Here is a 27,912-nt window from a genome sequence, read left to right as displayed (position 1 = left end):
AAAACTCAGCCTTGTGAAAATTTGGAAAATTGTTATTTTGTTCATTGAGCTACTTAATAAATTTGTACTTTTTGAAGGGGGTGTACTCATTTATGCTGAGCACTGTATTTATTCTTGGGCTCCACTAGAGGAACTCAACATGCTTGACAGTTCAAAATAGTCCATATTTACCTTATACTGGGCCTTGTCGCAGCTCCTCAATTCATCCACCTGTTAAACTATTTTATGTCACTTTTCCTTCCCTTTAAGACTGTGTTTTTCTGATTGGATGCCCCTCACAAACATAAGGTTTATATAATGAGACAGACTAAGAAAAATGCTACATCTCCTTCGATACATTATAACTTAAAAAAAAGACTTCAATCAATGTAACAAGCTATAACAATATATCGAGTCCTTTCATTTTTCCCAGCTAAACTGACCTAACAGAGTGCACTACATTCAGTAAACACAATCAGGTTTCTCCTCTGACTGCCTGCACAAACTGAATCAAACACAGTTCCTTAAGAGCTGAACTATTTTTAAGCAGATTTTTATTTTTTGCACGCTTTTTGCTTTCTATCAAGTATGTAACAGTTTCACATTAATTATCACCCACTGGAAAAATAGTGTGTAGTGTGAGGTAATGTGTCTTGGGAGGAGTTGTCTTTGTTTTCTCTCCTCAGGCTCATCACTCTCCTTATGGAGTCCATCTCCTCACCTAAACCATGTAACCATTACTTTATGGTCTCAGGGTACAGACAGAATCATAGTACTCCCATCTATTTCAGTCTGTCTGTGGTCTGCCTGCTGCCCAGCCTTTCTAATTTGGTGATGAGCTGTAAAGTGACCTGCTGCCCCAGCTGGAACAGGAGTGGGATTCCAGGGATTTCCTTACTGGGCCTCTTGGTTTGGACGGATGACACTGCACACCCTGTCACCCTCTCCATGTGGACTCCAGGCCACTTGCTGCAGAGGGCACCCTGGCATTGACCCCCTGCACCCACCCGGCTCATGGGTAAGATGAGATGCCAGGAATAATTGATGATAATGTGGGCCATGATATCTGTCCAGGCAGGGCAGGGGACACCTCTTGCTCCCACCTCCTGCTGAGGGGTTACTGCCACCTCCATTTGCACTAATTGGTGCAAACATTCACTGCTTCACAACTGACATACACTCTCTTCATGTATGCCATGAAGTGCCTGTGTAAATGACCCTTTGCATTAGTTAATTAGGTGCACTGGCACTCCTAAGTAATTATAACGATGTTACACGTTTTTACTCGATCAAACACTAGTCTGTCTGCAAATAAATTCTAGTGTATAGAGATATTTTCTCCCCCTTTCCCTCCGTTTTTCGAGTTAAATGAATGTTGTTCTCTCTCTTCTCTTTCTTAGACTATGCACTCTCTTCCACTGAGCCACCTGTACTCTGTATTGTTTCATTTTTGGAGTGTAGGGGGATTGACTGTCCCTAATCCATGGCCACAGAAGAGGTTTAAAACACTCCTGTTTCATCTAATCTTCCAGCTTAGACCTAGCCAACCTTGAAACCCCGCTTTCTCCGTGATAGGAATGGACAAATAAAGGTCTCTCCCAGCACTCCCATGAAAGGGCTCTGTGTGCTCTGTGGATTAGGGCCCTGTGTTTTCTGTCTCTCTTTCTCAATTAGACTGAAAAAGGTTGGAAAAAAAAATATAAAGACTCCCCTGTTCATGTAGTATTGCAAGGCTGTAAAAGTTCCATATTTCGCTTTTTTAGATAGGGAATGTTTAGTGGCTCTAAAAAAACTAAGTAGTCTTTTTACATAAAGAAACATTAACGTCTTAATGTATAGAGATTTGTTGAGAACGGCATGTTCAGTATGAAATAGACCTATTAAGGGTCGTACATAGGTACAGGGTGCCACATTAATAAGCACTATTCTGATTTAATTTTCAAAAGCAAAGTGGAAGCGAGAGAGCGAAAATATGAATGACTGTTCTGTTCAGGCACTTTCACGGACAGCTCATATTCTGTAAATAGAGGTCCTTCAGATGCGGCGCATGCTTTGTATCGCCTCTCCCACAGCTGCAGTGAAAACACCGGTGTCTCGCTCAAATGGTATTTTAACAATATTCATTAAAGCGTCTACTTCTTTTCATAAACTGTGTACTCACTATACCCAGCAATAACTCCTGACATCTAAAAATAAGGTCTATATGTTTATTAGGGCTATTTTCGAGCCACGTTGCTAACGTTAGCCTGTTTCTTACTAATATCGCGCGAGAGAAACCAAAGCACCTCCAAACATTTTTTTAAAGTCAGTATTTTAGATTTTAACAAAGGCTTGTGTAACATATCTCCTTCAGTCGATAACGAATAACGAAAATCCCGGATGTGAAGTCCAGCATCTGCGTGGAGGGCAGCTTCTTATCTGCCCTCTGAGCTGTATTAACATGAGAGCTATATTTCTGTTGTGGATCCACTCTTGTGGATAAAATACACGGTGTACCATTCCTGTAGGTCAGAAGGGTACTTAAAAGCACTATTTTTTTTTTTTTGAGCGAAGTTTGTAGTGATAGCTACAGCTTATGTTCCTCGTGACATGTGTTGGAATTAGTTGTGAGGGAGGTTTATATAAATATTTATACATTTTTTTTATTTATTGAAGAATGGAGTATGAGAATTACATTTTTAAAATCAATTCTTTTTAATGAGCATATGTGTCTATTACATATCATCTATGAAATTCTTTTTTGGTATTTACAGGTTATAAAGTTAGTTATTGTATTAGAAAAGCAATGAATATGGAGCCTATACAGCCTTTGAGGAATGCACAGGTGCTGGACAGGTGTTGTAAATGGTGTTTTGTTACTCGGTCACATTTAAGAGTCCGTTCTGGTTGAACTCCAGGAGCCGTTCACCACCTACAACTAGTTATCCCGTTGTCAAACTTTTCACCATTGATTTGTGCATTCAGTCACTCATCGCTGCCCCTGAAAATGACTGACAGCTGAAGGAGTGGGGGATGTGCAGTCTGACAGAGTGTAACAACTTGCTGTTTCCTGTGTTCCCCAACCCTCAATGCATGATGTCTTTTTTGAATTAGAGCACAATAAGAATGCACTTGTTTTCCTATATTTGCTGCGTTGACAGCATAATCCCCATATATCCGAAGGTGATCACACCCAAAATGTGCGTTGATGTATGATGACCCTCGAGCTGTCGACCCTCTTGTGTGCCTTTTTCCTCTAGTGCCCAGGCAAATGACCTGATGGAGGAAATGGGTGATAATGCAAACAGATAAGGCTCTTGGTACCTGTTGACCACAGTCAGAACCTCCTAAATCAGGACCCTCTGACATGGTGCTCCATCAGTGCCTGCATCAGTGACTCCCACAGGGCATTGAGCCCTTATCTGCAGTGGCCCCTGCTTAGCATTCACGCCATTCACGCGAACAATGCTGCCTCTTCCCGCTCATTGGATCTGTGACTGACAGTGGGTGTTGGTGCACTTGTGTCTGACTTCAGCCACTATCTGACGCTGGGCTGTTTATCCAGTCCAGATTACCCCCACCAAGACACAATAAAGGGTGTGTGTCTTCCTTGCCACTTCCCATTCTGTTTTTCTAGCTGCATGTTTATAATGGAGCTCGCTCTCTATTTGGCACATTGGTTTCCTCCTCAGGAGGACCTCTATTAGTTGGAAAGGGGGAGGGCTGAGGCAAGAAGGGCTGACTAATGGTTGTAGAATCAGCTCACCACCCACTGATCAACAAGTGAGGTGGAAATGCCATCATGACCAGAAAAAGCAGGGAAGCAGCAGATAAGAGCATTGCCTTTGATAAACAGCTAATAGTGAAGTATGACTAATAGCTGAGGTATGATGTAGTGGCCTTAGAAGAATCTGGAAGCTTTTTCTTGACCTTTGTTGGCTAAGAAAAGGAATATTACTGGTTTGATGGGTCATAAAGTAGGTTTTTCATTGAGGGCACATCTAGACTGGAGCTTTTGAGCTATGTGTAATCTGCTTTGGGTTTTCATCATGCAGCTCAGATCTCATATTTGATGAGGCTCATATCACAGAACGGGATCTTGGGATTCCATGGCTCCATAATGGCTCTTGTGAAGCTGGGGCATTATAAAAGGTCCCATAATCAACCCCTGTGATCAGTATATCCTTCCCTGCCTGCTCTTTATATTTATGAATGGCACAATCCCATAAGTTCAGGAGCTCGGGAGGGTAGCGTCCGATCACGTGATACAGCACCAAGCGAGGAATGTGCAGGACTCTCCCCTCCAACTCTGCTGGAAAAACAAAAAATAGAAAAACTTTGATGCCCCATATCATAACGACTGTCCTGTGTGTCCCCTCCCTCTTCGTATGTGCAGTGGTGCTGAGGAGGGTAACGGGCGGTGGTGCAGTCAAAGGGGGGCACAGATAGTCGCTGTGTTTGATCTGAAGGTCGCCAGCCCCTTGCTGGTGTTGAGAGATTCTTGGCGGACGAGGCTGGCTCTCATTTAATAACATGAAGGGGAAGCGGACCTTTCTCTCATAATTAGGCCTAATTACCCTGTAGGTGTGGACAGACGGCCCAAGAAGAGACAAACTGCCTTTATCCGTGGACTTTGAGTCAGATTACCCAGAGCTGTCTTATCTGTTACAGGGCCAGCAGGAGCCTCAGTCCTCTCTTGCCTCTTCCCGCTGGCTCCTAAAACCAGCTCAGGCGTATTAATCAGTCTCCCTGATTTAGTATTCTTGTGCACGATACACAGGTTTAATTAGGTGTAGCTATTCTTTTTTTCATTGTGAACATGCTTAATAAAAAAATGGCCACACAGAGAGTCTTCCTGTCTTTTATAGTTCACCTTATGAAGGTTTCTTATGTTTATTAAAAAAAGCAACCCAGTAAATTTTGAGTTCTTTGACCTGCGTCTGCGTTTCTTTGACCTGATCCTGCTGCCAGCTTTACTGCAGCTCGACCACTACAGCGGATGTGCATTCACAAGTGAAAATTACTGGTTTGAAAAATGCCAGGGCAGATCCCCCCCTTGCTTTGCTTCCTTCTTGAAAATACATTTTGGTGACTTCGAGTCACCATGTTGTTTGTTTACAGTGTCTTTCTCTCCCTTCCTGAGCTGCCTGCATGTTTGTGTTTGGGTTTGTAGCTGACTCGCTTGCAGCCGCAACAGCAGGCCCATTGTTGGGCCAGTTCAGCGACTGGAAATGCTGACGCCTGGAAAACCTCACCGAGGAAGTAGTGGCTGGGGGAAAATGGCCATTATACTCATCCTTTGGATGTGCGTTTATTTTTGCAGTTCTCGAGCCCCTGCAAAGCGCGTGTCCGTCGCTGTCTCCGGCTGTTGTCTTTTAGGTGACGGCGAGCTGCAGCCGCCAGTGGAAAGTTCTGCGAGTCGAAACAGCAAGCCAATGAAAACAGCCAGTTTCAGGTCTCAGTGTGACTCGCAGCTCAACACTGGAAGAGGACAATAAGGGAGGCATAACCCACCTGTTACCAGGGTTAGCCCCCCCCCCCCCTGTCACACACTCACACAGGCGCAGGACTAAGGAATGTAGTCTTACCCACCCATTCACAGGAGGAGCAGCTTCACTGATAGACCCATAAAAACACTGCTGCCATCTTCTTCATACCATACAAAACAAGTTTGTACAGTTGTTGCTTTAAGGCGTTTCTGTTGGTTCAGTTCCGAGAAAAGTGTGACATTAATGGTCAGTATCTTAAACATTTCCAAATTTCAGTCTCAATCTTGTCGTTGGAGATTCCACAAATGTCTTGCACTTATTGGTTGCTGTGCTTTCAGTTCTGTACAGCTCCAGATCCAGCTGAGTTTCAGTCTGGATACTGTGCCAGTCCGCCAGGCTTTGAGACCTCTCCAGTTCTTTTCTCAAGGCCTTTGTGTGATGTTGTAGTATGACCAAGCAGTCAGTCGGCCTTTGTTAGGTACCTTTCAGGCAGTTGAGTTTTGTCATAATAATGCATCAGTAACATTTGTTCCACACTGCTGTCAGACACACAGAGGGTTTGCAAGTTATTGTGAAAAGTTAGGACACCTGCAGGAATTATGCTCAGAAAGTTTTGAGCACTTAATTCACATAAAGTTCTTTTTAATGAATGAAAATTTCCTACTTTTTCTGAAATGTATTAAGTTATTAGACCAACTTAATTACAGGGTAAAAAAGCTGATGCTTTTTTTTTTTTTAATTTCTGCTTTATATATTAATCAATAGTACAGCTGGTGAAATAACCGTCATTGTTAGAACATGGGACTACACTGTTATGTGCTTAATTAGGGAGGTTGATCGGGGGTCTCTGTCGCTCCGCTTCACAGATTCACATGGACAATTTAACCACTAACCTCCTGAAATGAGCTGCTCCTGAATGCCTCGGGCTCCAGTTTCAGTGTCTGCTGATTGCAGAGAGCAAGGGTTATGATAAGTAAAAGTAGGGGAGGGGAGTGAGTCGGGGCAGGAGAATAAGGCTTCCAGTTTTAGGTACCTGTGGGGATGCTTTGGAAAACAATGCCATTAATCAGTTGGTGTAGCAGCCAAGCATTATAGAGAACTTATGTTACTTTTTTGTAGATTTTGGTAGACTCCATTCTTTCATCGTGTATCCTCAGATTTACTCTATGAAACTGAAATCAGGGTTCTGTCAGGGCCTGTGACTCTTACTATTATATATCTTGGTTCATATTTGGAGTAAATGTGTTCTTGCAGAACATTGTGTTCTTCCCTATACTAACTGCTATCAATATACTGGACACAAGTGGGACATATCAGCTGATAGGTGGATAGATAATGTCAGTGGCTGATTTTTACCTGTTATGTCATATCGCTTTTACACTGGCTGAAAAAGGTAATTCTGTGTCACCTCATCCAAAGCTTCTCATTTGATCATCTCAGATTTGCCAAGGGGAAGGATACACTTCTCTGAACCCAGTTCAAAGGTGATGATGAAAAGCAGTTAATTTGTTAATGATGATCTTTTTGTTTTACTTAAAAAATGGAGGAAAGAATCACAACAAATAATGAATAAATTAAGGCAGAGAAATGTGGGAATAGCTAAGCAAGTTTGGGCCTGGTTAGTACTTGGATGGGAATGCCTGTAAGCTTACAGGGGTGGCTGTAGTGCTGATTGCTCTCCGATGCATCCATTGGAGACAGAAAGCACTTAGGTAGAAAAAGCATAGAAAAAAGTGCTTATATGAATGTGTGTAGAAAAAGCACTTTTATAAGAACTACCAATTACCATTTACATATACGTGGGCCACATGCCTGTGCAAAACATAAATACTAATAATAGCCCATTTGGCGCATCCTTAAGTTTTGTGTTGGCAAGTGTCTTTTCATGTAGTTTGACACCATGATTTTAAACATGGATAGCATTTTATTAGCTGTGATATCAGCCATTCACATGTGATTGTTCAGTGTTGAAGCATCATTTCCTTGCAGCATGCCTGTGGTCAGGTTGGTTTCCTCAGCTACCCAGCCTACAAACAACTTAAAAGCCCGAGCTGTTACCTCTGCCTCTGGGACAACGGCTGTAGATCAAGAGGAATGAGAAGCTCAGCTCTCTGTGTTTACAGTAATTCAGCTGTCAGAAGTGGTGATATATGACATATTGAGTAAGAGAGGTGTTTTCACGCAGACTAGAAGGAGGAAGACCGAAAGAGAGCCACAGGGTTTGTAGCTACTAACAATGGAGAAAATACAGACAGTGTATAAAACATCTGTCTGCTGTGTGGAAGAGAAAGGGTGAAGCACCTCAAGGAGGCCCGTGCTCAGTGTTTGTGCATAAAAGGTTTTTGCTTATTTGACATATTAGGTGTGCACTTCATTTCTATTTTGTTCATCTAAAATGTGTCCAATTATCCTGTTTTGCATAAAATACGTTTATCAGACGTTGTGCAGTCTCTGAGAGGTATTTGTGGAGCAATCCAGTGTGGACTGTAAGCATTTTATTGCCATCAGCCTCAGAATACACTACTGTCCCGTGTTACATTCAGATTTCATGTTCATGTTTTTCTTTTACAGTGACCGCAGCGGCGCTAGTTTTCAGCCTTCTTTCTGCCACGTTTTGATTGCTTGACCAAAGGATGTCTCGTCCTTCTCCATCCCCCATTTACACCCTGAGGGGGGCGGGCGGACCCCTTAACACACTTCACTTTAGCTGCCAAGGAGAGGGCACTCCCCTCCTGTTCTCTGGGTGAGCCACGATTTGCTCCTTCATCTTTTTGAGTGTTAGTTTCTTTGAACAAGAGTAAATCTTACCATTTTTGTAGCTACTGTAAAGCAGAACCAGTTTAGTGTAAGGTTCTATGTATGTGATGATCATTAAAGATCCTTTACAAAGCAGCATCCTTGTTTTTGCAGGTCAGGAAAGGGTGCCATACATATCTGGAACCTGAACAGCAGGAGGGCAGAGAAGATCATAGAAGCTCACTCTGGTAACTCTGTCATCTGGGTCAGCACACTGCAGTCAGCAGATGCACTCATCAGGTAAACCTCTCTCAGCCGTCTGGTTCTTACCTTTATTTTCTTAGCAAGGATTTGTGAATAAGAAATATTGTTAGTATGTCAGTTGTGGTTTAATTCTATGCAAACTGTTTGATTTTAAAAAGTATATTATAGTGAATAACTGCAGATTTTCAGCTCTGGTTTCGCTCTTCCTGTTGGTGGCGCAGTCAGGGCCGGGACATGGAGGTCTGCTGGTGGGACGTGAGTGAAGGTCGCAGTGAGCTGGTGGAGTCTGTGCGGACTGGCAGTGTTGGATTCTGTCAGTGCTCCCTTCTAGAGATGAGCCCTGCAAATTACCTTCTGGCCTACGCTGGGGAGCAGACGGAGGAGGTTAGACATCAGCAGTGTCAACATTCAATTGTCTTTACAATCCATGTTCATCCCCCGCCTCTTTATCAGCACATGCTGGCATATGCTAAATCTCTGAACCTAAAGGGAATCTGTTTCCAGTTCAATATTTTTATTCCTGGTCTCCACAAGAGTTACTTGATGATGATCCATAGATCCAGATGATACTTACTTGTCCTATACTAAGCCTTGGAATTCCTTCAGTCCATTCTTAGTCTAAAATGAGACATTTTAGCTCCTTTGGCTGTTTTTAAGCCTCTTTTTACTTCTTACTGTCCGAGCCTTGTGAATAAAAAGTTTGAACAACAGGTGTGAACTTGAGAGAACTATATTAAGAACATCCGCTTTCACTGATGTCTTACCATATAATATGATACAGAACCAAGAGTAGACAAAACTGTCTGAAGCCTGAGCTGTTGGCTCACAGGGATTAGCTGTACTTATGCTGAACTCATTATTTGAAACTTCAGCTGTGTTTAATATGAGCATCTGCTATTGTAACTGTATAGACATGAGGGAAAACAAGGGAAAGCTTAAAGTTTCCTATTATAGATGTAAGGTGATTAAGTTAAAAATTGAATCTTTTTCTTGAGGTAGAAGAGTTTCTATTAGTGAGTGTGACAACTTTTTATTATAATATCTAGAAATGTTTGCCACACATTTTCACAGGAATGCAAGTCTGATTACATTACATTGAGTGTTATATAAGTATTATACTAACTATTACTTGTTACTTTTCTCAAAAGTAATGGAGTATGTTGATTAATTACTTTCCAGAGAAAGTAATGCATTAAATTATTCGTTGCATTATTTTCTTGTTACTCCGTAAAATGACCTGAAGTGCACCATCACATAATGGCCAGTCCCACACAATAACACAACTCCCTGTCCTAACAAGGAAACACATTCAGTCTTTCTTTTAGTTTTTATGTATGAACACAAAGCAAAGATGAAAGCCAGCCCAAAGAGACCTCAAAGCGATCACAACAGTGATTCTACTTCAGAAACATGAACAGGTAGATCACCTGCTGAAGTTCATGCTCTGGCTGCCAGGCTGGGGTCAGCAAATGCTCAGCTTTAATTTGTGGCTCTTTCTGCCTTTGACTCAATTTGCATTACCATTACACTCCTGTCCATTTGGGCTCTAAAAATAAAAATAACGTCTGTATCGCCACTCCTCAAAAGCTGACAAACACAAGTCAGCTGATTGTGGCACAAGTGCTCAGGAAGAAAGAAGCATGTTTGGTTGTTACATAGAACTGAAGACCGATTGCAATGAAAATAACAACATAATTGTATCTGTAAATGTAATTACTGAAGTCAGTTGTTTAATGCTTACTGAAAAATGCAAAGTGTTACTTCTGACACTGCAGATTCGACTGCATCCCCCCGCATTCAATTAAATTCCCATTTGATGAGTAATTTGATGCTCCGTTTCATTTTCAACTGACATGGAAGGATTTCGTTAGCATATAAATAGCTCGGCTTTTTGGGTGAGCAGCTTAATTGGTTTAAACCGTCTGAGTTGAGTGTAAAAACACATCCTGTATAAACCTGACCAGACTTGCTGTTGCTGTTTAACTCAATGGAATTCACACATATTTGTGGGTTTTGATACCGTAAGTGTGCTCTCGGAAAATTGTGTTCCTCAAAGTTGTTTTTGTTGCAAGTTCTGTCATCTTTCCACCGATGTTTTGCATTTGATGTGATCCATAAGCGTATTGAATCCATTCAGGTAGTGTCAACATGACACATGAGCATGCCCTCTGCAACCAGAAACTGTCAAACTGTGATCTGAATGGCATCATTAGCAAACCTTGATTTTATGCATCAGTGTGCACGTTTGAAGGTCAGGATCTTAGTACTGACCACCAGCTAAATGTTGGTTAATTGTGGTTGTGGTTAGTAACATTCTTTTACCTGAATGCTTTTGTCTAAAACACATGGCTTTGAGAATTCCTAAGAAAGCAAAGCGCAGTTTTAATTGTGCTTTACAGTAAGTAATGAGCATGTTCCTGCTTAAAAGTCAAAGTAGCTGTTTACATTTTTGTCTTTGAATGGTGGCTTAAAGAGAAAAGAATCCCAGCCCAGTCCTGATGGTGGAATGAAATCACAGTTTTGTCTGTCTTGAGGTTAATTTTCTACACCCACACGCCTGTTTGGTTTTGTGTGGAGCCAGTGTCTGAGTGGTGAGGCAGGATGGGGCAGCCAGCTATTCAGCCATCTTTTATTGCCTCCAGATTCATGTTACGTGCTCTTCTGTGGCAGAGCTACACTTGAAAGGGAAGGAGCGGTCACCTGATCCAGTCAAACGTGCCTCTGCTAACCTCGGTCCAGTGGGCCAGGCATCAGGGCGCCTGTGACTCCCAGCACCTCAATAATGCCATTGTCCCAACAGACACAGACAGAGACACACCTACAGACCCATAAACGGCAGACCAAAACAGGCCACACTCCATTTTGGGCTCTCCACCCCATTCCACAGACATAACTGACCAAGTCAGATCCCTATCATGCATCTGCAAGTAAAAACACACCCATTAATGAATTACCTTAAGGAACAATACTGAGGCACTTGCCACAGAGCATTCACAATGGCATGATTCAGCGCCTCGGGCAAAATACGGGGCGATATTTAGATATGTAACCGAGACAGGCAGCAGTTTCCATCTGAAGCTATTTCACGTGGTTTTATTGTTTACTGCTCACAGTGAGATTCCTGCCAGCAGCTTTGCTGCCACGGGAGAAACATTAATTAATAGCGTGGGTGTTTTATTTATGGGCAGTGTGATGCCACACAAGAACAGTGATCACCTGAGGCACAGAGAAGTCCTTAAAGGCCCTCTTTGTCAGGCACGCAGAGGTAAACATGCAGGACAGATGTGGCTTAGCGCTAAAATACAGATCGCTTCCTTTAAGGGCTGTTTAATCTGAGGCCTAATGAGAATGAATATGAGCAGCGTATATCATCCGCGTGGAGAAAGTCGAAGGAATGAGCTTTGGTCAGGATGTGTGGGTACACACACTCGCACGTGCACGCACACACATCATCATTAGTCTGTGTATTTTTTATCAGAATCAGTGCCAATGTGTGCAGGAAAACACCACTCAGGTCGCAGGGTGAGCCTTTAGCAGGATTTATTATAGACAGTGAGGCGGCTGCTCTGCGCTGATGGATGACACTGTACTGCTGGTTGGAGGGACTTGGATCCGTGGAGGTCCTGAAAAAGCAAGTATGGATTTGGGTTGCAGGTTTGTTACTTGAATGCAGAAGACAGACAAATTCCAACTTGGCAATTAGAACTTGTGTGTATATATAATTTTGTGCCAGTAATGAAAACAGATTAATGAAAACACATACGCTGCCATTTTTCGCTTTTGGGGTGAGAGATAGCAGTCCTGTTTGGCAGGAACACGACCTTGATTGGGATGAAAGCATTTTAACGCTGATAGATTGCCATGAAATTTTGTACAGAAATCCATTGTTCTCTTGGGATGTGTGCTACTGATTCTGGTGACCCCCGGCCTTTTTATCTTGACCCCCTTAAATATCTCAATAGCTGCAAGATGGCGAGACACCACATTTTGTGCAGAAAAAAAATCCATCATTATCCTTTTCTTTGCAATGTAATGGTACCCTTTCAGTTTTAACCTGTAATTGTCACGTGTTCTCCACAGATCAAGATTATCGAGCTGCCCAGTAAGACTGCAGTCTGCACCCTTGTACCAGAAGAAAAGCTGGGGATGGTCATGTGTCTAAAACTGTGGCAGGTAAGCATCAGTTTAAAGTGTTTTTTTTTTTTCAAAGATATTGTTGAGTTGTTTTAATTAATGTTTTAATTAATTGTCTGTTACTCTATTTTTCTGCACCATTACCAGCACACACTGAGAAATGCACAGATACACTCAGAAAGGGCCCTATGGCGCTCATTTACAGCCCCCCATCTTTTTTGACATTTGCGTGAGTCATAGGTCAAAATTATTCTGATTTATCTTTGGAGCTATTTTATTTCTATTTCCTCCCTTCAGGACAACTTTCTTCTGATTGGTTGCCCCTCATATAAATATATAAATTTCAACTAAAATAGGGTGGAGCTTCTGTGCTCACATGCAGAGATGTGTTTCTTAGATATCGTCTAGTACAAAACTGTCTAAAATGTCTTTTAGAACATTTTGCACAGGTCTAATTAGGAGCCACCAGTGAAACATAACAGAAAATAAGGAAATTCACAATATGATCAGTCACACTATCCAAAAAAAGAAAATCACACTGACAGCCAGAGAACGATGTACCTTTTGTTTCATGACTGTTAATAAAAGCTCACACATCCGTACATACCTGCTTCATTCTGATTGGACAGCGGCCCACGACAAGTCGCTAAAGTAAACAAAAAACACACGTGAGATGCGGCTCGTGATTTACAGCTCGACAACTCGTCCTGCATCATTTTTTCCAAGCGTTTCTTCTCAGCTGGCAGCGAGTCCCAACACTGTAATTAGAGTGTTTGGAAAGGCCGGGGGTTCACAGCCATATATCAGCCTGCAGCTGTACATCCAATCTGATCTGGGCAAAAGAAGTTACAGCTTTCTGTTTTGTGATTGCCGTTGAAAGTTTTATTTTCCAGCCATTAACGCAACCCTGTAATTATTTTTATGGTTAATTATTAACTCTCCGGGTTTTGGGGCTGCAGGGAGGGACTGAATGGGGGTTTTGATGCAAGGCTGTGGATGGTTTGCATAAATTTAATGAGCTGTGCAGTTTACAGGCAACAGAAATCAAAACACAGCTTATCATCTTGAACCCCAGAGTGAGGCAAGCTGCTGGCCTGTGCACACTTAGCCCAGCATCCCTGTAATACTAATTAGAGTTAATAAGTCAAAAGCAAAGCCTATAAAGGTGACATTGTTTGTGATGTTGTAGATAAAAGAGTCTCAGTGCCTGCTGACACCATGTTTGTGTTTTTTCTTGTTTGCCTTTGATTTCACTGTTGCACCCACCTTTCATCATCTGATTTATGAACCAAAGCTGGCTGAGCGTTGAGTGCCAGAAAACATAATGATCAATTATATCATTATAAATTATATAATATCTTTGTAATACAGCACAGGCAGCTGTCTGACTTCAAAGCCGAAGGGCCCAGGTGATTGTAAATCATTTCAGGCCGATTCCTTTCAAAGCATGTTCATCTGTTACACTGACTGAGTGACTCAAGAGTTTCCGAGCGCAAGAAAAGACTGAAAACCCGGCCCTGTCTGTGTGCATCTGTGAATGCATACAACCCCTTCTTTCACTCACTATCAAACACACAATGGCAGGTCTTTCCTCAGTCACGAGAAGAAAAAAATACAAACGTTATCTTGCCTTTCGTATTAAACTACTGTCTCCTTAACCTGACACAGCAGGAAGCAACGGCTGAAACAGCTACAGTTAGGTCCTTATATATTTGGACGCTGACAGTTTTGTTTTTTTACCTGTTTACTGAGGGTACCCACGTTCAAATTGGGTGAAGGGTTTAGGAGTTTCAGCTCCTTAATATCTGCCATCTTCTTTTAAAGGGACCAAAAGTAATTGGACAGACATTGTCTCAAAGGCTATTTCACAGGCAGGTGTGGGTAATTCCTTCCTTATATCATTATCAATTAAGCAGATAAAAGGTCTGGAGTTGATTTGAGGTATGGTGCTTGCATTTGGAAGATTTTGCTGTGAACAGACAACATGCGGTCAAAGGATCTCTCTATGCAAATAAAACAAGCCAACCTTAAGCTGCGAAAACAGAAAAAAAAAACATCTGAGAAATTGCTACAATATTAGGAGCGGGAAAATCTACAATTTGGTACATCCTGAAAGAAAGAAAGCACTGGTGAACGCAGCAGCGCAAAATGACCTGGACGTCCATGGAAGACATGCGTGGTGGATGATCGCAGAATAAATTCCATGGTGATGAGAGATCCCTTCACAACAGCCAAACAAGTGAACAAGACTCCCCAGGAGGCAAGTCACTGATAATCCTCAAGAGTAGAAAGGCTAGATTGGAACAAAAAAGCCAGCAGAGTTCTGGAAAAACCTTCTCTGGACAGATGAAACCAAGATTATCCTCTACCAGAGTGATGGCAAGACAAAAGTATGGAGAAGGCGTGGAACAGCTCATGATCCAAAGTGTACCACATCAACTGTAAAACACGGCGGAGGCAGTGTGATGGCTTGGACACTAATGTTTGTTGATGATGTGACACAGGACAGAAGCAGCCGAATGAATTCTGAGGCGTTTAGAGACATACTGTCTGCTCAGATCCAGCTACATGCAGTCAAATTGATTGTCAGTGTTTCATAATACAGATGGACAATGACCCAAAACATACAACCAAAGCAACCCAGGAGTTTATTGAAGCAAAGTAGTGGAATATTCTTGAATTTTCTTTAGTTTTGTTGAAGACCCAGCATCTGGTGATGTGGATGGGTTCAAGACTTCAGGCTGTCATTGCCATCAAAGCTTTTTCAACCAAGTATTAGAAATAAGATTTTTATTGTCAGTTATTGAATTTGTCCAATTACTTCTGATCCTCTGAAAATAAGGGCTCGTGTTTAAAAAAAAAAAATCTGTTAGTTCCTCACATTTTTATGCAAACTTTATATTTAACCTGCTGAATTAAAGCTGAACTTTAACTGCATTTGAGTTGTTTAATTTAATATTCATTGTGGTAACATACAGAACCAAACAAGTAAAAAAAAGTCATCTCTGTCCAAATATATATGGACCCAACTGTATCCCCATCTCTCCACCCTGCCTCTCCCTATCACACACACTCCAGGAAGAAGCCACTGCCAATTATCTCTTCTCTCTGTCTTCGCACTCGCCACCCCTCCCTCTTTTCTTCCCACTGCTGAGACGAGAAGCGATTATCCTCCTATATTTTTAAGGCAGACTCACCAACAGATTTATTGTCAGCCTTTAAGACCTCTCTGCAGGAGTTTATGGAAACGATTAAGTCTTAAGCAGCGCTTTCTTCCAAATTTAGCCACAATTCACTCCATTAAAATCCCACCTAGCCCTTAGTGGGCTATGACATAAAGGTGACAGAGCTTATTATCAGGGTTTTCTGCATCTGATCGGCTAGGAAGCCATGAACGATGGCGAGTGGAGGAGGAGGAAAGCGCCTCCACATGTGGGTTTGACTTGTGTGCCGATGTCAGGCTTGGCCAGGGGGACAGTAGTGATATATGATGTGCAAGGCTTTTAATGTGAACAGAGGCTGGCGGGGGGAAAGGAAATGTTCCTATACAGATATCCATCACTCTCAGCTCATCACCTTGCAGCCTCGTGGCCATGACATCATGGTGAGACCGGGACGAAAAGCGAAGGAGGCGATTGGTTCCTTATGTTGAAGCAGTGTCTGCCCGAGGCCTGTGGTGGCCACATCAGCAAACAAACTGGTCTGAGGGTTGTTCGGGATTTAGGCCGGAATCACAACACAAGGAAACGACACCGAAAATTTATTAGCTTCATGATGCCATTTTTCTCCAGTTATCTTGTTATGTTTTTATTTTGTGAAAGCAACAGTGCACAGCTGAATAGAGAGTAGATTGTTAGTGTAAATGACTCCTTTACATTGTCCTTGGCAAAAAATACAGAAAAACCTATACGCCTATAAAACTATATAATGTAGGTTAATATAAAAATTCCCGTGTATGATGGCTGTGGTCCTGGGATCATAGCGGATTCTCCAGTCTGCACCCCAAATTGTTCGTGATGCATCGTTGGTGGGTGAGTGTGTGGGTAGAAAATGTTTAAGACATGGGTGAAAGTGGCCTGTAGTGTAAATAGCACTTTGAGTGATCAGTAAGAGTTGAAAAGTGCTATCCAAGTACCACTGACCATTTACATACCTTATAATAAACAAGAACAAACAGTGCAGAACATCCCCAATAAATGGCACATATTAGTTGCTGTCAGTAAAGTCTGTGATGTTTATGGCCCTGCTTTGTGACAATCTGCCCCTGTAGATTACCACTATTTACTTTAACTTTTCTGAAAAAATGAACATGACTAATTTTAATATTGAACACAAAAGCTAAATGGCAGTTACAGTGGAAGTTGCATTCTTCTGTTTGTCTTAACCAGTTGTATCAAATTTAAGGCCCGGGGTCAGCACCGGGCCAGCAAAGACCCGAACCCGGCCCACTGGAGATGTTTAGAAAATACGACGGAGGGCATAAAGGTTTCGACTTTTTTACTGTATATTCATAAATTTGACAGCTATTCCTGTTGATAAGGATTCCCCACACAGCCATTTATATTACAACAAAGTAGTTAGGTAAACAATTTAATGACAGTTTTTCACCATGTACAATAGAAATTTTGTTTAAAAAATTTTTTTTCATCAAAAACTTTGTTTTATAAATATGAGACAGTCTGGGCAGTGACCTGAGATGTCCTGATAAAGTTGCACTTCTTTATCTTATATTAAAATATGTCAGGGATTAAATGTGTAGTTAAATGTTTTTACACTGAAAGTGAGTTTCACTCATCTCGCCCACATCAAAGTGAGCTGCACATGCTTTATGTTTCTAAAAGTAGTTTGACATCCCTGGTGTAAACTGAGGCATTACACAAAAATAATAAGTACAAATGTTTTTTTGATTTTATGATGTGCAAGTCATCAAAAAAAAAAAATTTGTGACCAGAGATCGAACTGAAGTGCTTCAGGGCTGCAACTGCACTTTTTTCCTGAGAAAGAGGAACTTTCTCAGAACTGTGATTTAATCTGCTCACATTTGCGAATTAAGTTCTTAGTTAGAAAATGTAATGACCTCTATAACAGTCGTTAAACTTTTCTGTAAAGATGTCTGGATATGTATTCTGGAGGAAAATAGAAAAAACTTAAAAAGAGGAAAAGAGGGTTATAGGAGAATTATGAAATGCTTTTCACTCTGTTTGACATGGTAAAATTGAGAAGCGGAAACATTCTGTCTGATTGTGAAATTTAAGGTTTTGCAGCTTTCTTTAAAAACAATCATTTCAAAATTGATGGTTACCTAAAGCAAGCAATTTGGTGATGAGTTTTAGAAAACTGTGTAAATATTTTTATTGCCTTACATAATATGTTATATGTATAACATAAGTATTATGTATGTTGATTATGTTGACCAATATGATGTACCTGTGCACGTCATATTTGTAGTTTCTGATGCTTCAGCGGCAGGTGGATTTTAAACATTAAACACTGTTTCAGCAGACAAGAGAAGGAAGGAAACGAATAAATGAATATTAATAAAATATAATATACTTAATATATTCAGTACAAAAGCGCTCAGAGTGTTAATTGTCAAACAGGACACAGCTACACCACCTTACAGCATGTATATCTCACTAGAAGTCTTAATACAACTCCAAGACTAAAACAGTTGGGATGCAACTGGTTTTGCAAATCTCATCAACCAATATTTTATTCACAATAGAATCAATATGTAAAAAAAACTGCATTAACAAATTGTGGAACAATTTTGGAACGATGTTCATCAAAGAATTTGAATACCTGAATGCAAAGTCTTTACCAGTGCATAATATCATTCAAAGGACCAAGATGAAAATATGTACTAGATTCCAGCGGGTCCTCGGGCTGCGCTGCATTGCAAGCAGGCACATTCTGTCATAGGAGTCACTGCATGAGCTCATAAACACCGTTTGCTGTTCCGTCTACACATGCAGGATAACACCCTATCATGCACATCATGAACATGATCCAGAAATTGGTCCAAAGCCCTTTTAAAATGGACTGAGGGAAAGTGGAACCGAATGAAAATTTGCAAATTCTCTTTTGGAAAACATGGAGGCCGTGTCCTTTGGACTAAGGAAAGGAGAGACCATCTGACTAGTTATCAGCGCTCAGTTCAAAAGCCTGCATCTGGAAAGGCACCATCAAAGCCAGATGGATGACCTTTTCAAAGAGGGCCTTGAAGGAGGAGCAAGACAACCTTAAACTGTCTATGCTTCTGCTTTTTAAAGATGTGTTGCTGCCATCAAATGAGTCAGTATTTTTATTAAGATGGAATTTTTTCTTGGTTTAAACGTTTGGTATTTCTGCTCTGTCCTTTTGTGAATAACATATGAGACAATGAGATTTGCAAATCATGACATTCTCCTTTATTTACATTTTACAAAGCATTGGGGTTATGATATGTTTACAGCAGAAATAGCACAATGATGTCTTGGCATATTTGCCAAAAGAATGAAAATCGGCCTATAGGGCACCTCTATAGCTCACCTGGTAGAGTAGGTAATCTGTATGCTGAAAGGTTGCAGAGGCCTTGGTCTAATTCTGCCCAGATCATTTTGTGTCCCATTCCTACTTGCTCTTTCTACTCAGCGAGTGTCCTGTGCACTAAAACAAACGGGAAAAAAAATAAAATAAATCAGTCTCTAATTACGTGCTAATACGCTACATAAATACAGCTATGAAAACATGGCTGAAAGTCACATGACATTGCCATCCTGGAGACGACACAGAGAAGTCTCCTCCGTTGGTCCTGCATCTCCAGCCAGCTTCCATCCATCTTTCCAGCTGCTCTTTGGTGATGAATCTTCTCCCTGAGCCCCAGCCCCACTCCAGCAGAGAGCCCTCTTGTAGAAAGGCCTGTGGAGGATATAATGAATTACATGTCTACCCAGGGTTCCCCGACCTCTGACCCATGACATCATCAATCAGCGAAGTCCTACACTTAAGTGAAACGGTGGGCCCCTAGCCTGGAACGCTTAGCCCGGTCCCTGCTGGCAAGCAGGGGCCACTGATTTTCACGTGTTTTTATTTGTTTTCATAATCCCTTAGTGTTCGTCCTCGCTGATGTGTTTGGAAGGAATACACGACTCTGTCTATAATTTGTTTAAAGCTGCAAGAAGAGAAATATAGGGCGTTAAGTGAGAAGAGGACTTGGACATGAGTAGGGAAAAAATGGCAGACACGGCCTCCTTGCACATATGGAAAAAATTTCTTACCCTCCTACCTTCCGCATGGCACTGTGCTATTTCTGGAGGCCTGGCGGTATTTTAAAGTAAAGGCATGAGTTAGGATATACGTACATATCTGTTTCTTCAGGCCACATTAGGGCGTTTTAAGGAACGTATTTACGGTAGAACGGACTACAGTGTTTTGTATATGTTTACGGAAAAAATTTGATTTTCAGGAAGCGGGATGATGGGAAAATCTCACCAGGTGTCCCTCCCTCGTCCTTCACATCTCGCCTCCAGCAGTGCCTATATAAGGCAGCTACTTTTCACCAGCCCACCTTTATGCGCTTGTCCACAGACATAATTTACAAGCTCAGCTACACCTCCACACAGCCTCTGAGCCGGCTTGATTATACTGCTGTAGAGGAAGCGAGCACTCAGAGGTTATCTGTGGACTCACAACAGTGGGAAGGCACAGCTTTATTATTCTTTTCAAATGTTACACTGCTGACTTTGCCCCATTAATATGCATGCAACTCTATTTTATGGTCACCATAGATTGCTCTATATATTTAACAGAAGATTCTTTTTTATTTTGTCTGATGCCTGTTTGCACACTTGGTTTCATTTCATTTCATGTGATTTGAAAGATTTACTCTGATGGATTCGCCAGTTGTAAACATTCAAGCTGGATCTGGAACGTCCGGAGATGAAATGGATGTGAAGCCAGATTATATGTGTCGGGTTTTTACGAAAGTTCGATTTATTTATTCTTTTTAGATCGCGAGTATGCAGTTTGAGAGTATTTTTTGCAGAGGAGTTATATTGGTAGCAAAAATGATCAAAATAGAATAAGATAATAAAACATGAACACATTAAAGTGGAGAAAAACCAGAACATTGCATAATGAGGAGATCGTCAGGAAGACATGAACACAAAATCTCAGCTACATGTCGAGAAAAGCAGCATTTTTTCAGTGTTTTGCTTTATTTCACTACCTGATGCAGTATTCTATCTGTGCATGCTTGATGTCTGTGGCTTAGTAATATAGATGAGGAGCAAAGTGAGGAGTGGTGTAATGGAGTGCTGGAAAGAGAGAGCAGCAAACTGACGAATGGAGCGTTTCTCTGAGTGTCAGCGGGAGCTTCCAGGATGATAACCTCTGCTCCTCTCAGTTTCCAGCATTGCGCAGTGGTTTCCGTGTTTTTTTTTTTTACGACACAGCTCTCATCTCACATCTTAACTCATGCTTCACTTTCTGTCCCCTCTTCTCCATCTTGCTGTCCCTTCTCCTTCCTCTCTTCAGCCAGACTCGGGCTCTGGGCCTCTCCTGTTAGCTGGATACGAGAATGGCTCTCTGTTGCTGTGGGACGTAACCCAGAGGTCCAAGTTGAGCCAAGTCAAAGCCCACCCTGAGCCTGTCATGTGCCTGACCTTTGACACCACAAGTCTGAGGGGCGTATCGGGCTCCTCTGAGAAGACGCTCTCCTCCTGGAGGCTGGATGGACAGAGCAACCTGCAGGTCAGTAGAGGACAGAGCATTTGATCGGCTGGTCAGTCACTCTCAAACTGTGAAAATGTGAATTTGTTTGTTGTGATACACCTGCAGTAACCTCTAATCCGCAGTGATAACTTAGAAAAACATAGCTTTAATCATTGCTTTTAGCTAGCTGTATTAAGTATTTGTGACTTAAATTGATTTGTGCTTGATTTTAGCTGTTTTTTTCTGTTCGGATGTTTCAGTTGGGTCACTATGTACTTTCCTTTATATCAAATAATACTAACAATTCTGCCAAATTAGGGTTAAGTACTGAAGGTATTTTAGACATGATGCCAGGTCTCTCTTGAAGTTGAGATTTTTAATCTCAATGAGATTTTTTACCTGGATAAATAAAGGACTAATAATAAATAAAAGTATTCCAAAGGATACAACTACCTTTGTTGAGCTAGTCATGCTAATTCATATTGGTTACTGAAGCGTCCCTAGCTAAGACCCCAAATAAGCTGACCTGCTAACTAATTGTTGAACAAGAGAGTCCCTAGAAATAGTATAAAAAGGAACTGGAGGAGACAGCAGCAGAGGAGTGTTACCTTTCTCTGGGCTTGCTTGGAAAACATCAGGGGCCAAAGAGGAAGAGGCTCAGCAGGGCTCCAGGGGCCATAAATCAGCTGCTGGTTGCACAGCATTGGCAGAGCTGGGGGCCAAGGGCCAAGCTGGGGCTGTCACTCCAGAGTCTTACCACCCACATGAACATTGATACACAATCGCATACTAGACCTCGATATGCTCACGTCACCGTTGATTACAGCTGGGAAGAAAAATGTGTGTCATTTTCTGGTTTTAAAAAGAGGAAAATCAAGGCATACTTAATTCATTTAGCATACAACATTCCTCTTACCATAATTCTGTTAAAACACAGACAGACTCTCAAACATATGTCCTGTCTATACAATAAATTCCATGCCAGTGCATCTGCACTAACACCAAAAGAGATCATATCAGCTTGTACCATAATTCATTTTACATAACAGCCAACGCCTCCGAGACTTAACGCCTCATTTGAAGCTGTATTTTCTCTTGATTTCATGAGCAAAAGGGAATGCTCCTATTTTTCAGCCAACCCCCGTGAATCCAAGCCAAGGGGAACCTGAGGCTGATATAGTACACTCCTGCACAGTGAAAGCGGTATTATTCTTTCCGAGGCTTTTTACAAATGAATGCTTGAATTAGAAATATTTGCAAAGCTCCATTTTTTTTTTCACCCCTAAATATGTGTCTAGGAAAACACCGCGAAGGATTTGATTCAATCGAAAGGAGGAGGAGAGGGGTTTATTTGCTTTATTTTGCTCGAGCAACAAAATATTGATTCAGCGTGTAATCCAGGATGAGTATGACAGGCAGAAAGCACAAGGAGAGGGAAAGGATCCAACGGGGGCTTTTAAATTATTCTGAAGTGCAGCTCAGTGTGACGTCCAGACAGCTATCCTCAGTTCTTCCCACAAAAGTATTTTTGTGTGGCCATAGCAAGCAGGCAGGGGGGACCTGCCGGTTGGTGGACCCTGGCCCGGGGTCCTGACTGATGACCCTTGAGAGGTAATAAAAATATCAAAACCTGAGAGGCCCCTTAACCAAACAAAAAACACATCTGCAGTAAAGGGAACAGTAGTTCACAGTGGGAGGCTGCAATAAAGGCTGAGGAGGCTGTAAGTGCCACAGCATCCCACTTCCCACAAATTACCCCTGCGATACAGTCCAGTGCAGCAGAGCTGGCTGGATGCTTTTTTTTTCTCCTTTTTTTTGGTGAAACGGTGGGGAAACTGAATGTGACACAATGCAGCGCAGTTATGATTTAGCGAGGCTGAAAGGCTGTGAAGTGAGCTTATCAAGGCCAGATAAAGACAGATAGCCTCAGGAATGGAGGTTAATGTATTTCACATGGCTTCCAGAGGCCTTTATCTTCTGCTTGACCTGGAAAGCCTGATATCATTTCATAGCATTTTTCCCCCTCTGCTCTGGTGCAGTGTGCATTTTTGAGAATTTGTCAGGGTCGAGACTATGTTGTATAAAGACGTGAGACTTACAAGCTGTTAAACCAGATGGACGCTCATTTAGGTGGATGCTCACCTGCATTGGCACGTGCAGTGACGGGTTTCTCCTGGAGAGGGAAAAAGACAGCAGTCGCAGTCTGGAGAAGGGAAAACGGGGTATAGACAGGGGAAGATTAGCAATGTAAATCAAGCGTGTCTGACAGTGAGCTGTTGCTGGAGCTGATGACAGTTCTCTACAGGTGGACATCCTGCTCCTCACATACACAGCAATATAAAAATATCCCCTGTTGTCACCTGCACGATTTCTTTGGGAAACCACAATTCCTGCAACTGCTAGTGTCGAGTCCTGGCTTTTGGATCCGATCAAATCAGGCCCAACTTCAGCTGTGCTGCAATATAAAAAATCTTCACTCTTTTTATGGGGCATCACCCTTCCTCCTCCTATCTTTTCTGAATGGGATTGCTCACCTGACACATCCATCTCCTGTCAGCCAGAGCAGAGCTCTAACAGACAAGGTGACAAAAGGCTGTAATCTCCCCACTGCCAAGTGTGATTCAGGGACAGGGTGTGTCAGATATACCTGTGAAAACCCTTCCAGCCGCTAGACTCGAGTGAGTGAGCGATGATGGGACATTTCAGTAGATCAGTGTGAACACCAAGATTGGTGCCAAGACCAAGGTTAAAGACAGGAGGGAAGAAGAAGGGGGAGAAAAGTGAAGCAAAGCACGAGTGAAACCTGCCAAGTGGACACTCCCTTTGAACGTCAGCTCGCTCTGGTGAGATGCTACGAAAGAGGATCCTGAAGTGTGAGTTTGTGTTGGATCTGTCATAGGCCCAGCTGCTGAGCAGAGCTGGTAGCCTCCTGACAGCTGAGAAATCTGGCGTTTAGACAGCAAACCCCGTTGTGTGTGTTTATCTGCATGCTGTAACACAGCCCAGGAAGGAGTGTTTCCAAAAAGGGAAGAAAAAAAAACAAGAAAAAAGAATGATGAAGACCAAAGATGGATTCTGTCTGTGATGAGATAGCAAGGAAGCAATCTGAGGAAAAATGGGGTGGAAATAATGCAAGCCAAGACTCCCCGGTTAGAGCTAATGGGTTTCATTAGAGACTGAGGACTGGTTAATGGCAGCACTTGAAGTCAGCTGCATTTTCAGTTAGATGTGGTGTGGCCTGACAGCAAAAGCAACAATGCTGCTGCCGGAGAACATCGAGTTAGAAAAGACAATAGTCTTATGTTCCAAGAGCAAAGAGTTTTTCTGACATTTAGAAATAATATATTCAAGGGCTGCAACTATTTTTTAGGTTTTTTTAATTCAAATTAATCTGCAGCCTCAGAGCCAGTTGAACCACAGCTTTATTTATTTGGCCCACTTTTATGGACCAAATAAATAGGTCATATTTTTAAAAAGCCAAATCCAATCAATTAACTGTTTCTAGAAGACAGTTTAAAAAAATCTCATTTGAGCAGCAGGATTTTTGATCTTTTTTTTTTTTTGACATTTAGGAGATTGTTGTCTTTTCGAAAAAGCAGCTGCTTAGCTTAGTGTCTGGAATCAAAGTCTGGAATCAGGGTACGTGGCTTTGTTCTAAATACCGAAGTCAAAATGTTTCTCAAAATGTTTTAATCATCCTGTTGTTTTTTCAATCATTATCGGAAAAAAAAACAACGGTCTCCAAAGTGTCCTAAGTGTAAGCAGATCATCTATATGATCAAAATTAATATGACTTTTAGGCTGCAACTCCTATTTCCTGTCAGGAAGATGTGATTTGCTGATAAATTAGTAGGTAAAGTGCAGTTAAGAGTTAACCTCAAAGTGAGGCCAGCACAAAATTAATTGCAATAAAATAAAACCGGCCTGGATTTTTCTTTAAGTTTAGAATTGATAAATTGGCAGCTAATTGAATCTCACAGTTTTATTTCTCTTTTACTTCTCAGTCAGTCAGCTGATTGTTTCAGTCCAAGCTCCGGCACCTCGCGACTCGACACTGATGGCCGGCAGCTCAGGAACCAGCAGAGCTTCACATGAGCATCACTCATTCTAAATTATAGCACAAGGCAGCCATTTTTTTCTTTTTACTACTTTTTCCTCTCCACTTTCTCAGACAGAAAGTAAAAACAATTAACCAAGCAGCCTTGCTGAATGACCATCACTACTTCATTAGCCATTTACTGCCTGCAATTGACCCCTTAATGAAACAAATGCCTTTTCCTGACACAAACTATGGGAAGCAAAACAAACAAAAACAGACACTTAAACCCATCATTATCAGGACTCTAATGCAAACCAGATGGACAGAGGTAGGGGCATACCAAATACCTGAGGTAATAACAAAGCTCAGAACAATCTTTCACCCCTTAGTTTGCTTTGTATTTGTGTATTTGGCTCTGTTGGGCGAAGTGGGCACACGGTTTCATCCTCGCGATGATGGTTTGACTAACAAAAGAGAAAAAGTGAAATGGTATCACTGTCTCTTCTAAACTTGGCTTTTCTTGCTGTTATGATCAATGACATTCCTCCCTGCTCCTTCTCTCCCTTGCATTCCACTTTATCCACTTGGGCTGTGAGTACCTGGCTTATGTCTTCCACATGCAGCTTGCGGATGGTTCCTGCCCAGAACAGGAGCAGGATAAATTCTCCCAACATCTCCTCCCCATCCAAACCATTAGTCTCCCTAGACACAACTTATGAAGTCAATTTTACGCTGTCCAGTTTGATTTCAGCTCCCACAGCCAGATGTTTAGGTCCCGTATAGCGATCCGGTGGAGATCCCTACCCTTCAGGAAAAGCACGTTCGCTTCTCCAGGAATGCCCACAACACCGGGGCCCTTCAGAGCACCATCTTAGCCACCATTCATTTTCATTTGTCAGAATGTTGCGCATTTAGAGAGATGGATACAGTCTGTGGGACGCTGTTGATCACAGGGAGAGGGGGCTGTGGCTAATCTTTAGCAGGCAGATGTTACAGCAGTGTATTTATCAGGTCTCTCTCCGCTGATCAGACCTTTCAGTGTGAATGTAATTCATCAGAGGTGCTTAAAGCAACACGGTCTCTGCAAACAAGCATTTCAGCGAGATGGTCTCTCGCTTTCTTCCAAACGGCGACACAGGTAACACGCTTACAGAATACGCCTCCCTAACTCCAAAACAAATAATGGGTCGCCGAGAGATTTACTCGCGGCCCTCGTGCCCTAATGTTTTATGGATGATGATTGAGTCCCAGGAGTATGCAGCCAGGTTCAACAGACCTCCAGCCTCACACTTGGACCTCAGTCATCAGATCAGCTGATAGCCCCCTCATTGTCGGTGTTTGCCTTGGCCACATTTTCCCAGACGGTAGTGATTAATTGACTTACTGATCTATTAAGTATGTCTGTTTTTTTTTCTTGCCTCTATTTGCATGAAAAATGGGTTATTTGGTGTTACATTTACAGTTAGGAAAAAATGCTACATCCCATCCTTAAACAAGCACGAGGCTTGGAATACATACGAGAATGCCTTTGTAGTTGTGTTTTTGTAGCACGCAGTCACCTGTTCAGATATTTTTCCTCTTTCTTTCTTACAGCTGCAGGACTGCGTGACGCTGGTCAACCCCGGGGTTTCCCAGCTGTGTATCCGCATGGATCGTAAACTCCTGGCTTCAGCAGGTTGGGACCACCGGATAAGAGTATTTGGCTGGAAGAAGCTCCGGCCGCTGGCGGTACTACAGTACCACACAGACATGGTGCTCAGTGTAGCTTTCTCTGACCACCGGGACCCCAGACAAAGAGTCCTGGCTGCCGGATCAAAGGACCAGCGAATCAGCCTCTGGTCAGTTTACAACGAGGGAACGGACACAGGCTGAGTCACTGAGCTCTGAGAAGATTTACAGATTTATGATCAATACTACATTCATACATTACAATCATGTGTGCTGATACAATATGGAAATAGATTGTGCTTCTCATGTACTGACATTACAGTTGAGCTATGAACATTATAACATGGAGGGTTTATCACTAAGAACAACATGATCCCAAAGGGCTGTATTTTTAAAAGTAATGGACATAGAAGCTTGTGGTAAATTTTAAAATACATGGATAAATATAAAGTTTTACATGCAAAACTTACATTGTTCACAAATACCCCCTCCAGATGCACGGCATATGTTTGTGTGATAGTCAAACTCATCCCGTACTTTTGCAAGCATGTCTGGAGTCACTGCAGCTACCTACCGACAACCACGTGAAACTCAGGAGTCCGCTCTTTCTAACAGTACGTGTTTCACTCCTTAGCGCTGTACAGCTGCAGAATTAAAGCACTTCAATTCTTTTTGATACAGATTAAATAAAGGATCGTCTTCATGGTCGGAAGATGCCGGTGAATACATGATCACAACTGATTTCCATGTTCAGTCTTTACAAGTTAGACCAACTGCAGCATCTTATCAAAGTTGTATTGGTATGTTCTGATGTATATATACTGATTATGTTTTTATTTATCTCTGAGAATAGCGAGGAAGGGGTCAATGTGAAAATACAAAGAAAGTATATTGGTCTCCAAAATAAAATAAAATCTTTATTTTCACTCA

The 27,912-nt window shown here is 41.9% G+C and overlaps 1 protein-coding gene and 1 long non-coding RNA gene across 4 annotated transcripts; one reads left to right on the top strand and one right to left on the bottom strand.

Annotated features, from left to right (window-relative positions):
• The first annotated feature begins 675 nt into the window (after positions 1-675).
• Positions 676-27,912, top strand: gnb1l (guanine nucleotide binding protein (G protein), beta polypeptide 1-like). Of its 2 annotated transcripts, none has more exons than XM_040049990.1 (7): positions 676-997; positions 8,019-8,190; positions 8,358-8,483; positions 8,669-8,831; positions 12,528-12,620; positions 21,099-21,314; positions 26,908-27,912. In XM_040049990.1, the coding sequence occupies exons 2-7, from the start codon at positions 8,081-8,083 to the stop codon at positions 27,184-27,186; spliced, it is 987 nt and encodes a 328-aa protein (XP_039905924.1). In that variant the 5' UTR covers positions 676-997; positions 8,019-8,080; the 3' UTR covers positions 27,187-27,912. The 2 variants fall into 2 exon arrangements, with proteins under 2 accessions (XP_039905924.1, XP_039905923.1); XM_040049989.1 differs by lacking the exon at positions 676-997 and adding an exon at positions 1,980-2,084.
• LOC120745270 lies at positions 11,971-26,911 on the bottom strand. Of its 2 annotated transcripts, XR_005698602.1 has the most exons (5): positions 23,418-26,911; positions 21,884-22,101; positions 19,113-21,308; positions 13,189-13,227; positions 11,971-12,070 (listed from the first exon to the last, which is right to left on the bottom strand). It is a non-coding gene; the product is annotated as an uncharacterized LOC120745270 (long non-coding RNA). The 2 variants fall into 2 exon arrangements; XR_005698601.1 differs by having other exon boundaries at positions 21,884-26,911.

This window comes from Simochromis diagramma, unplaced genomic scaffold (genome assembly GCF_900408965.1).
Source record: "Simochromis diagramma unplaced genomic scaffold, fSimDia1.1 OVJJ01000159.1, whole genome shotgun sequence".
Taxonomy (NCBI): Eukaryota; Metazoa; Chordata; class Actinopteri; order Cichliformes; family Cichlidae; genus Simochromis; species Simochromis diagramma.
This window is presented reverse-complemented; position numbering and strand designations above follow the sequence as displayed.

What these genes read in the sequence shown, in the direction of transcription:
- gnb1l (XM_040049990.1), top strand. Translation starts at nt 8,081, where the DNA reads ATGTCTCGTCCTTCTCCATCCCCCATTTACACCCTGAGGGGGGCGGGC. An exon ending in TGTGTCTAAAACTGTGGCAG is followed by an intron (nt 12,621 to 21,098) that starts GTAAGCATCAGT and finishes TCCTCTCTTCAG; the next exon opens with CCAGACTCGGGCTCTGGGCC. An exon ending in ATGGACAGAGCAACCTGCAG is followed by an intron (nt 21,315 to 26,907) that starts GTCAGTAGAGGA and finishes TCTTTCTTACAG; the next exon opens with CTGCAGGACTGCGTGACGCT.